Source organism: Adelges cooleyi, unplaced genomic scaffold, assembly GCF_023614345.1.
Source record: "Adelges cooleyi isolate 19-005CV unplaced genomic scaffold, UGA_ACOO_1.1 ACOO_flye_CR_arks_rails_tigmint_CR_PRNA_574, whole genome shotgun sequence".
In the NCBI taxonomy this organism is placed as follows: domain Eukaryota; kingdom Metazoa; phylum Arthropoda; class Insecta; order Hemiptera; family Adelgidae; genus Adelges; species Adelges cooleyi.
Genome location: NW_026096268.1, coordinates 6,491,704 through 6,504,406, shown reverse-complemented (window position 1 = coordinate 6,504,406; position 12,703 = coordinate 6,491,704). Strand labels below are relative to the sequence as shown.

The 12,703-nt window shown below is 33.3% G+C and overlaps 1 protein-coding gene across 1 annotated transcript; it reads right to left on the bottom strand.

Moving 5' to 3' along the window:
- Positions 1–9,922: 9,922 nt before the first annotated feature.
- Positions 9,923–12,611, bottom strand: LOC126843060 (uncharacterized). Its single transcript, XM_050580366.1, has 7 exons — positions 12,157–12,611; positions 11,215–11,462; positions 11,048–11,117; positions 10,835–10,931; positions 10,363–10,467; positions 10,109–10,264; positions 9,923–10,042 (listed from the first exon to the last, which is right to left on the bottom strand). The coding sequence occupies exons 1-7, from the start codon at positions 12,609–12,611 to the stop codon at positions 9,980–9,982; spliced, it is 1,194 nt and encodes a 397-aa protein (XP_050436323.1). The 3' UTR covers positions 9,923–9,979.
- Positions 12,612–12,703: the final 92 nt, after the last annotated feature.

Sequence of the window (12,703 nt, the reverse complement as noted above, 5' to 3'; positions counted from 1 at the left end):
GGCAATTTCCGTTGTCTGTGGTGTTGGTATGGTCAGAGCACTAATTCCAGATTTCTTCTAGTCTTATTTATGCTTATCGCTAAGGATCAGTTTGATGCAGTTGCCTCAATACCATGTAATAAGTGTAAAGGGCATTGACGAACTGTAAACATACAATAAATTAGCGTTATCGTGCTTGACCCGCATGAAGTTTTACAAGTTGACTTACAGCAATAAAAGAGTTAAAGCACAATTTATACAGGTAGAATCCGTCGATTATTGTCTGCTCGTTCGATCTGGTGATCATCAACGTTAACAACCTACGAACTTGCTTGTCGGCTCGCCACCAAGGTACGTTGTAAAGTGAAGTTCTTACACTCATTTGCTTAAGAGACAACACATCGTAAACTATTACCAACCCCTCTTAAAGATCGATCAATGCCACCGCCAAAATAAATCAAATCAATTATGTGTTACCAGCCACCTTTTGGATGAGGTATTCGCCGAAGAAACAGTTCAGAAACTGATGTCCAAGACTCAAGGCTATGTAAAAAATTACAACAATCTTTTCGCTGGGGACTACGCTTATCTGTAAACGAAAAACGGTATTTTATATTTTACTTGAAATAAGGTCGGCGCCGTTATAGATGCCACGAGAAGACAAGAGGCTTTGTGATCTTAAATTTATAATCCTGACAACAATCTATGGTTGGCTATTAGAATATATATTATATTAGAATAGGTAGTTAGTCAACTTGATCTATCGCTATAACACTTGCGCCTGGCTAGAATACAATTTAGTTTAAACTCATTCTGTTTTCTCAGTTCTCTTGTGTCGCTGTTAGATGTTTGGAATTATTCAATTTAAAATACATTCGCCAGTTCATATATTTTGTTCATTGTGACAGTTTGTAACTCGTAGACATCTCTAATAGGCTCTATTTGATTTTATTGACGTAACAGTATACACGTACCGTCAATTGAAACATGGCAAATGTCAAAGATGTTATTCCGTGCAAATAATCGACAATTATGAGCAAGCTGAACATAACTCTTAGTTTTCTTATATACCTGTAAATTTATAATAAATATTTGTTTTTTTCTCAGTTAAACCATTCTGAGCTACTTTATAGTTTTAAACAAACACTTTACTGTAAAATAAGAATATGATGTTTGATGGATTGCACAATCATAGAATGGAATTGATTTTGTTGATCTTTTTCGAATTTCATTGTTGAGTTTTGGTCGTCTCCATCTGTTGAAATATATAGAATACGGCGACAATATATTTTTTTTTAATTGTAGTAAGCTGTTAGGCTTTAGACCTTAGTGATGGTGTTCGAAAATGTTAATGTTGCATACTGAATAGAAGACACGAAACTACAATAAATTTAACTAAAATATGAAACATGGACCCCAAAATTTTCAGCAAATCTTCCAGGCTCCAGAAATAAAACTATAGATCACAATATTTTTTTTGTTTAACAAAAAAAGCAGCATGAGATTGATAAATGAAAAAAATGTTTACATCAATATATTGTGGTAGTTAAAACATTTCAATTTTTTCAGTTTTTAGACAGTAAAATAAAACTTATTTATTTCAAAAAACAGTGGCCGAATAATACAATTGCACTTAAAATTTAAGTAGTTTCAGTAGTGTTAAACTATAGTCTTAAACTTTAGGAATGGTCTTTGCAAACCGCCATTAAACGACCACCAGATCACTTATAATTCCAGCGTCAATATTTATTTTACTATTTAAGTAGATAACGCTATAACATAAACATATATTTTAATATCTGTGCTTTTTTTATAACTTCACAATCGTGACTAATTGGTAACGCTATATCAGTAGTGTAAACTTTTCGCTACTGTCTGTCGCTTTCCTCCTCTACCTTTGCTTCTTTGGACAACTGGTAAAGTCATAGGCTCGAAATAGAAATCTTTTAAGTTCCCAGCTAGCTGCACCACATGTGATTTGTGGAACAGATAAATGCGACAGATAGATAAACGAGAAGAGATACAGACACAGACAATCGAAAGGTCGACTGACTCTTTGAATATTTGGATACTTATCAATTTAGATTCAATCGTTAATAACCGACCACATGGAATACTATATGGTTTAATTATTTACCAGAGACTAATGCCTTTTCAATGTTGTCCAACGACGCGTTAAGCAATTCTATTTGACCGCCCACTGAGTACATGGCACCAAACATGAATGAATCAATGCCTAAGTAGACGTTGGTGATGCCTGCCATCGTAAAGACATGCAAGAAGAAGATAACGTTGAAAACCCAACGCTCTTTTACCGTGAACGGCATCCAGGCGCATAAGGGATAGCTATTTGGGTCGTTGAAATAAACCAAATCCGGTCGTCCACTAAAAAAAACAACATTATTTATTGTTTAAAATATGTTATATGCGAAAACTTATCGCGTTCAGTCGACGAAGTGCCTAATTTGCAATGATGTAGCACTGCAAGTGTCTTAGGAATCTGCATTTACATCTCGAGTGATTTTAAATAATATTTATTTTCACTCAAAGTCTAATTTACAAAGTACATACCAAAGATCTCGTGACGACCTATATTTAACTAAAATAAAATGTACTCGATTTTACTCAAAATGCTTCAATTATAATATATTTATTTGAGTTCTTGTGTGTATTGCAAAATTTGCTGGAAAATGATGTACAACCTTTTTTACGCATGAACTTTTGTTTTTTCTATATATAGTAGTATTCACAAGTAGCCTTGTGTAGGACAAGCCCCCCCAATTTTTTCGCCATAGTGTTTCTACTACTCGACCCGCCGAGTTAATCTAATCTAAACTGGAACTTTGGCATTTACTTCTGAGGATAATTCAGCAGAGGTTTTATGGTAAATAATAGAACATTGCAGACGCCAAACAGTAGATAGATGACCGTAGTCTGTCTGACCGGCTCCATGTAATCGGCGGTGAACCGTTGAGATCTCCTGCCATACGATATCAGCCCTTGGGTCTGGATTGCCATCAGGTTGGTGTTGAACTCCATGAAGTCGTCGCTACTTCTGACCATGCAATACCACTTGAAGATGCCAGAGACGATCATGGTCCACAAGTCGATGGTGCGGGTGATCATTGTCAGGTCGGGGGCTACCAACAGCTGTACGGTTGTGGCCAATGCAAATACCGAGATGATCGAGATGAACAGCACGCGATAGACCATGTAAGCCCGGCAGAGAGTCGGAGACGAAGATGAATCCGCAGGTGGGAATATACCAATCCATTTAAGAACGTTTACCTGTAATTCTAGATAACTCATGTCGGTGCTTATTGTCAGTATTGGCAGTAAACCTGTACAGCTAACGAATTGAGTAAAATAAAAGCCAACATCTAAAACTATAGTAGCGAATAAGTTGCTATCTATAGCAGCTGTAATACACGTCTTATAAATTATGCTACGTTTAAGGTTGTTTCCGCCTCTTTTATATAGCTGGGTTTTGTTCCTCGTCGAAATTACATACTATTAAACTGACTTTTCTAACTTTTTAAATAAAATAGCTTCTCATATATTGATATAATATGGTTATAACCCTACAATTTAGTCGAAATGCTAGTATATAATTGGGACTTGTATAGACCGATATATTGAATAAATAAAATTCCACCTAGTTTTTAGCATAGCCTTAGTAAATCGTCAACGTGCAATCGTATTATTTTCTAATTCAAAGTTCCACCACTGTCACTGTCAACAGTCCATCTGTCCCCTTCCGCATATCCCATACTTCTTAGCTGACCTAACCTACTTTCCTCGAGTGATTACAATATTTCGACCTTCGCGTGCTTAGCCTACTAGCCTTGATAAATCTTCGACGTGCAATCGTATTATTTTCTAATTCAAATTCCACCACTGTCATCTATGACTTTCACTGTCAACAGTCCATCTGTCCCCTTCCGCATATCCTATACTTCCTAGCTAACCTAAAGGTTAACCTACTAAGACCTTTTTTCCACTATGCTAAAAGTCTTAAATATTTCTATTTGTTATTGTGCTGTTCTTTAATTTCATAAAATAGTTTCGTTAAATTTACATTAATAATAAAATATACTAGTTATTTCACACAACTTTAGATCTTCAACAATTAATTTGTCATTTAAAATGTACACAAAAATAACATGTTAAGAAGTTATAAAACATGTTTTTTCCTAATACCTAATAGTTATTTGAGAATCATGTCTGTCTGTTTCTTTGTTTGCCCTTTATGCATTAGTACACTATTCATCCGATCGCCATGAAACTTTGAGAAGTTGTTGAGTACACTCCCGCGAACCTAACTGGCATAGTTCTTTTTGGAAATTCAACCCTTAAGGGTGGCCTCAAACACGAACTTTCTACTTTAAATATGAAATGGAAATAAATTAAATGTTTGTAACCATGGAAACCCAAAATAAACACTTGGTTTGTAACCATGGTAACCACGGTACTCGAGCAAATGGTAGGTGATGGTTAAAGGAACAAGCCGATTCTATGTACCACGATTCTGGGCAAGCTTTTAACTGTTGGAACGAGATCTGGGACCTGGACTGGGACCCTTGAGTAAGAGGAGGACATAATAACTGAAAAAAGTATCACAAAAACGCTGTCACGCTGTTATCTGATAAGTGATAGGAGATTAGAGATTAGAGATGAGAGATGGGAATGGGAATTATTTTACTCAGCCCTGGCAGACTAAATCTCGGGCAACGCCGGATCCGGACAGCTTGTTATAAATATATTTGTTAGAAAAAACATACGCATAAAAAATATTTACGTAACAATTATCAATATAATTTTCGTAAAATTTACATATGTAATTAAAAAAATATACGAGTTATTTTACACAACCTTAAATCTACAAAAATTAGTATGTCATTTAAAATGTATGAAAGCCAAGCAACTTTCGTTCCGTCCTTCTTGTGAGCGTTACTCAATGACGTCGCTTCATCCTTCAATTGCTTGAAGACGTCATCAGCCGCACCTTTACCTGGCGAGTTAGCATCGTACAGCAATACCTATTGACAAATTAACAACTAATTATTGTGAGTTATGCAGTCTGCAGCCATGTAGACAATATTGTTTTACTAACAATATTGGCTACATGACTGCACTACTAACTAATAGTTGTCTTTTCTTTTTGTTTTTCATGTATTTTGCCACAAATGTCCTGGAAGATTGGCAATAGGCCTTGGTGCCTCGGTCGCCATAGTCAACAGGGCGGAGTGAAACTCGGCGTATCTGTCGCTGATTCTGTGTAAATTCTTAATTATTTGAATAAAAATGTATTACAATATTTTTCAATTAAAAAAATTTTAATGTATTCAAAAAATATTTTATTTGAAATCTGTCACCGTTGACTTTTATTCGAAAAGGTTGACTACAGTCTTTGCTATCGGCATAATAATTACCTATATAACCTTACTTTTTATGGGTTTCTCCATCTCGATTTCCTTCCACATGCATGTATAATAAATTTAAATGATCCTATTTCGATTAAACACTGACTTGTGTTTTTTTTTTAAGTTATTTTATTTGAAAATATTATTTCTTATTAATATTTTGCATCATTGTTATTTCTCTGTACTTACGTGGTATATTCAAATCCAGTTGAATGCAATGAAAGTAGTTATATTATAGCTCTTGGCTATTAAACTACTGTGGACACACTATTCTTAAATTAAAATGTACTTCTGTGATATTTCAACTATTACATTATAACACGTTTTCTTATTAAGTATTCGATGTTAAGATAAATTATGTATAGCCGATACATCATAGTAATTATGTTTTGAATAATATAAAATATCGATATAAAAGTAAACGTATATAATAACAACCATAGGTCGACCTTAGACGGTACAATGGCCATATAATAGGACGTTTCATCGGCAACCTGTGTTTATCGTTTGGTCAATATTAAGACATTTTCAAGTATGAAGTATAATCATACTCGTCGTTTTAAATTATTCATGTCTACTGAAAACGACCTTGTGTGGTTTGTATTCTCGAAGATACGTCCATATATTTATTATTTATATTGACTTGTTTCGGAATTCTTCAAAGTGCAGCCTTTAAGATGTAACTTACAAGAATTCCGAAACATTGGCAGACAAATCGAAATAAAAAAAATATGAGAATACCCTTGAATTAACCTCATGCATTAGTTTCAGGTGCTTTCCACACGCTTCTGCTTGATCCGCAGAATTATAGAGGGTTCTAACTTCTATTGTTATCCTAAACATTTATTTTCCAATGTTCTAAGTCCATGTCCGATGTCCATTCAATCTACACTCTACCACGTGGTAAGGAGTAACGTTACCCCTTACAACATTCGCCTGCATTAGTGGGTCCAGGTGGGTCTTTATAATTAAGCTCTATCACGTTGGACATTGGCGCGGCACTATAATAAAACACTCGCTATTGCGCTCGCCTGCTTGTTACAAACTAGAGTATTATTTTAAATACTGTTCATTAAAATGTATGTAACATTGAACTGTATAGAAAATACAATAGCCATCATAATTTGAATAACTTTGATAGCTTTATTACTTTTGTTGTTATGACAATATGACCTATAAATAACTTTCTTAACTAACTTTCTTAGAAATCAGAATAAACGTATTGATACCTCGTACTTGCTTATTAGTTATTACCTATTATATGCGAATACGCGTCGACCAGTTTCAAAAATAACTTAATTATTATCTAATTCGATAAACAAATTCGTTTACCGAGTCTATGCACGATTTTCTCAGTAAATACCGAACGAATTTTATTCTAGTTTTCACTGATAAAAAGAGTGTTTCACGAGGATAGTTTAAACATAATTTGTGAGTACTTTGTGGCAATTGTATGTAATACTCCGGGTGAAGCCGGGTATATGGGAAGCTGTTAGTAATGTAAAACGTCAACTCATGTTGAGTTGTATAGTTATAAATACTCAAACATAGAAACATATAATAATAATTGAATTACATTTAAATGATAATAAGTATTAAATATATAGTTATGAAATATTTATTTTATTAGTAATTATAACATAAAATATAATATTGTACCTATAAAAAACTAAAAAAAGTATAATACATAACCTACTAAGTAGAAGGCTACAAAATGAACATGTAGTTTCTTATTTTTATAATTATGTGTTACCTCCCTTTTTTACTTTTATACAATCCAATATGAATTTGGGATCATTTATAAATATTTAATTGATAATGCATTAGATTTTTCTTTTGCGACTATTTTTTTTTATACTTATGATCCTCGTTTTAATATGTATTATAGTATATATATGTATTACATGTTTCTTTAGCTCGCTACGTACGTACGTTTGTACGGGTATTTTTCAAATCTTGCAAAATTAATTTAACCCACTTCCCGATGTCGTATAGGGCTGAAACTTGGCACAGGCACTCGTCTTAGATGGCAATACAATATCCTGTAATTATATTGGGACTCGGACATCCAGGTCGCCCTACACAGGGTCAAATGTGGGGATCATTTCACTAAAATTTCATGTTTTTTTTCAAATCTTCCAAAATTAATTTAGTAATCTATACAGCAATTATTATATACCTTTAATAGGACTAAAAAGTAAAAAAATAAAATAAATACATTTAAAAAAAACTTTTTTAAAAACATGCTTTTCTAAAAAAAAAAATAGTAAAAAGTAAAAAATAATTGTATTACAAGAACAATTTACCAATCAATTGTAGCATATTTTATTTAAAATGTCATTTACTTTGAAAACAACCGAAAATTAACTCAAATTTTAAATAATTTTAAATATCTTTAATTTTTGACTAAAAAGAAAACTGTGGGCCCTATTCAACAAAGTCCCTAATAAATTTATCAGATATTGTTTTATATTGAAAGTTCTTTTGTAATTTAAATTTAATTTAATATTTGTGTGTGACACATACATTTCATAATACTTAACTCAATGAATTTAGACTTTGTTGAATAGGGCCCACGCTTTTCTTTTTAGTCAAAAATTAAAGATGTTTAAAATTATTTAAAATATTAGTTAATTTTCGGTTGTTTTCAAAGTAATTGACATTTTAAATAAAATATGCTACAATTGATTGGAAAATTGTTCTTGTAATACAATTGTTTTTTACTTTTTACTATTTTTTTTTTAGAAAAGCATGTTTTTAAAAAAGTTTTTTTTAAATTTATTTATTTGTGTAAATAAAAAGCCAATTTCAAATGTTTAGGTTATAGAATTAGGTAGACGTGATCCTTTGGATACCATTAATAACCCTTTAAATTATGCACCTGACAATTTTATGCGTGAAAAATAAGTCATAATGTAGACCGTAAAATTAATTGTATTTTATTATATATTTATATATCAATACATATTATTATATACCTATAAATGTAAAAAAAGTTGTAATTATTTTTTATGTCAATTATAATTGAAACTATTTTATACTTTACTTAAACAATAACCTATATGTATAAATGTACTTAAATTATACTTTTTATTATAGTTGTAAATTAAATTTATTTTTATTTTTAAATGTATCGTTATTTACTATAATAATACATATAAAATTACCACACTAGATTTAAGTCGATTTCACTATTTTTAGCTAAATTACAGCAAGTCTGTGTAAAAAAAATATAACTAGTAACTTTTTTAAACTATTTAAATATTAGTACAATTATATTTTATACTAAATATAATTTAAAGTTAATAAATACAATTTAAACTAATTCGTTTTTTAATATGTAGTGATTTTATTATGTGAAATTAAGTTATTTTTGAAACTGGTCGACGCGTACTCGCATAGAATAGGTAATAAGTAAGTACGAAGTACCAATACGTTTATCCAACAATGATACATTATTACAACAAGAGTAATAAAGCTATCAAAATGATTCAAACTATGTTGGATATTGTATTTTTTATTCTGTTCGTTGTTTCATAAATTTTAATAAACAGTAGCTATACTATTCGAGAATGCGCGCGAGCTTGTGTAATAACACAGTGCCGCCGCTAACGCCTACCGGTCATTTTTTTTTGTGTTTTAACATTTTTGGGGGAAGAAGTAGATTTTTCCAAATCTTCTTAACCCTCTATGTACCAACTATGTCCAATTACTGATCGATTGATGTGCCACTCGCGTAAATCGGTACAGCGGTTTAAAAGTTAAAGTAGTTCAAAGTTAAAGGTACTGCGTACGGATAGCACAGCACAGCTCACCTAACCCGGACCGGGCTAAAAATCAGTATTTTAGAATACTATAAAGTAGGTAACAGAAATAATATCGGATATCGATCGCCACAAACTGGCACTAATAACTACTAAAATTTGACTAAAACATGTCTCAGGATATGCAATTTTCTGAGAAACTAAGTGGTTTTAGCGCATACTTGCTTATTAACAAAATTAAAGATGAAGAGTTTATCTACATATTAACAAAGGTTTTTTTCGATAAAATGTTTTAAAACGAAGATATACGCTATTGAAAAATGAAAACTTCAAAGATCTATAACTCGGTTCCTAGTAACATAATCGAAAAAAACCTATGTTAATATGTAGATAAACTTCTAATCTTTAATTTTGTTTATTAGCAAGTATACGCTAAACCCACTCGGTTTCCCAGAAAATTGCATATCCTGAGACATGTTTTACGCGCCGAAAAAAAGTGGTGTGACGCCCTCTTAATAGTGAAGAGTGCTATGAATACCACTTTGTTAGTATTTAGCGGCATTAAAACATTTTACTTATTGGACTTGGGTTTATTAGAGCGAAGATATCAAACATATAAACGTTGGATAAAACTGTATAAGCACAATATATCAATAATTAAAAGAAATTCTTAACCTAATAGAAATCTGTTTACTAATTATTGTGTTTCTTCGTCACAAGTGATGAAATAAAATGACAATTTCCGTTGTCTATGGTGTTGGTATGGTCAGAACACTAATTCCAGATTTCTTCTAGTCTTATTTATGCTTATTGCTAAGGCTCAGTTTGATGCAGTTGCCTCAATACCATGTAATAAGTGTAAAGGGCTTTGACGAACTATAAACATACAATATATTAGCGTTATTCTGCTTGACCCGCATAAAGTTTTACAAGTCGACTTACAGCAATAAACGATTTAAAGCACAATTTGTACATGTAGAATCCGTTTATTGATGTCTGTTCGTTCGATCTGGCGATCATCAACGTTAACAACCCACGAACTTGCTTATCGGCTCGCCACCAAGGTACGTTGTAAAGTGAAGTCCTTACACTCATTTGCTTATGAAACAGTACATCGTAAAGTATTAGAGGCACCTCTTAAGGGTCGATCAGTGTTACCGACACAAAAAAATCAAATCAATTATGTTACCAGCCACCTTTTGGATGAGGTATTCGCCGAAGAAATTGTTGAGAAACTGATGTCCAAGACTCACAGCTATGAAACAAATTAGAGCAATCTTTTCGCTGACGCCTACACTTATCTGTAAACAAAACACGGTACTTTATATTTTATTCGAAATAAAGTCATGGCGCCGTTGTAGATGCCATTGAGAAGCCAAAAGGTTTTGCGTAAACGGTTTTGTGATCTAACACTTAAAATCCTGACAATAATCAACGGTTAGCTATTAGAATAGTCAACTTGGTCAATCGCCATCACACTTACGCCTGACTAGAATACAATTTAGTTTGAACTCATTACATTTTCTCAGTTCTCTTGTCTCGCTGTTGGATGTTTGGATTTTTTAAATTTGAAATCATTTGTCAGTGCATATATTTTGTTCAACGTGACTCGTAAACACCTCTTATAGGCTATAATTAGATTTTATTGAGATAACAGCATACACTTACTGTCGTTTGAAACATGGCAAACGTCAAAGATGTTATTCCGTGCAGATAATCGACAAGTATGGGCAAGCTGAACATAACTCTTAGTTTTCTTATATACCTGAAAATTTATAATAAATATTTGTTTTTAATTTTGATAGAATCGTTCTGAGTTACTTTAAAGTTTTAAATAGATTACTAAACTTTAAAATAATAATATGATGTTTGATGCATTGCACAATCATAGAACTCAATTGATTTTGTTGATCTTTTTCGAATTTCATAGCTGATTTTTGGTCGTCTCCATCTGTTGAAATATAGATGTAATATTAATTGTGAATATTTGGATACTATTCAATCCAATTAAACGGTCACATGAAATACTACATGGTTTAATTATTTACCAGAGACTAATGCCTTTTCAATGTTGTCCAACGACGCGTTAAGCAATTCGATTTGACCGCCCACTGAGTACACGGCGCAAAACATGAATGAATCAATGCCTAAGTAGACGTTGGTTATGCCTACCAACGCAAGGGCATGCAAGAAGAAGATACCGTTGAAAACCCAACGCTCTTTTACCGTGAACGGCATCCAGACGCATATAGGATAGCTTTTGGGGTCGTTGAAATAAACCAAATCCGATCGGCCGCTAAAAAAAAACATTTTTTATTGTAGAAAATATGTTATATGCGAAAACTTATCGCGTTCAGTCGACGAAGTGCCTGATTTTTAGTAATTTGCACTGATTTAGCGCTGCGAGTACTTTTCTACGATTTTTCAAATACTCTCAATGGATTTATTTAGCATTATAAAATGGAACGCCAGTCGTAAGACAGTAAATCATTATTGAACTATACCATGTCTTAGAAATCTGCATTTACATCTCGAGTTATTTTAAATGGTATATTTTTTCAATCAAAGTCGAATTTACGTTGCCACCCTCCCTGTATGCCGGTGTCTTTGGGTAGTGAAGCAAATGGGAAACAATCTCAGAAAGAGAAATCTCGTGACGACCCAAGTGTTTAGTTTAACTAAAAACAAAATGTGCTCGATTTTACTAAAATTGCTTCACTTATAATATATTTATTTGAGTTATTGGGTGTATTACTGAATTTCCTGGAAAATGATATACAACCGTATCTACAGTTATAGGACTTTTGTCTTTTTTGTTATTTAAAACTGTATGAGTACAAATACTTAAGTGTACAATACATACATATTCTCTGGGTATATAAGTAGTCTTGTGTAAGCCAAGCCCTACCCCTCCCAATTTTTTCGCCACAGTATTTCTACTATTCGACACGCCGAGTTAATCTAACTTAAACTGGCACTTTGGTATTTACTTTTGAGGATAATTCAGCAAAGGATTTATCGTCAATAATAGATCGGCGCAGAGGCCACACAGTAGATAGATGACCGTGGTCTGTCTGACCGGCTCCATGTAATCGGCGGTGAACCGTTGAGCTCTCCTGCCATACGATATCAGCCCTTGGGTCTGGATTGCCATCAGGTTGGTGTTGAACTCCATGAAGTCGTCGCTACTTCTGACCATGCAATACCACTTGAAGATGCCAGAGACGAACATGGTCCACAAGTCGATGGTGCGGGCGACCATTGTCAGGTCGGGGGCCACCAACAGCTGTACGGTTGTGGCAAATGCAAATATCGAGACAATCGAGATGAACAGTATGCGGTAGCCCGTGTAAGCCCGGCAGAGAGTCGGGGACGAAGATGGTTTCGCGGGTGGGAATATACCGATCCATTTGAGAACGTTCACCTGTAATTCGAGATAACTCATGTCGGCGCTTTATGCCAGTATTGGCAGTAAACCTGTACAGCTAACGAACTGAGTAAAATAAAAGCCAAAATCCAAAACTACAGTGGCGATTA

Coding starts and splice junctions, on each gene's coding strand:
- LOC126843060 (XM_050580366.1), bottom strand. CDS start 12,611: ATGAGTTATCTCGAATTACAGGTGAACGTTCTCAAATGGATCGGTATA. Junction 10,932..11,047: donor CAATTGAGTTCTATGATTGT/GCAATGCATCAA, acceptor ATAAATTTTCAG/GTATATAAGAAAACTAAGAG. Junction 10,043..10,108: donor GCTTTAAATCGTTTATTGCT/GTAAGTCGACTT, acceptor GTATGTTTATAG/TTCGTCAAAGCCCTTTACAC.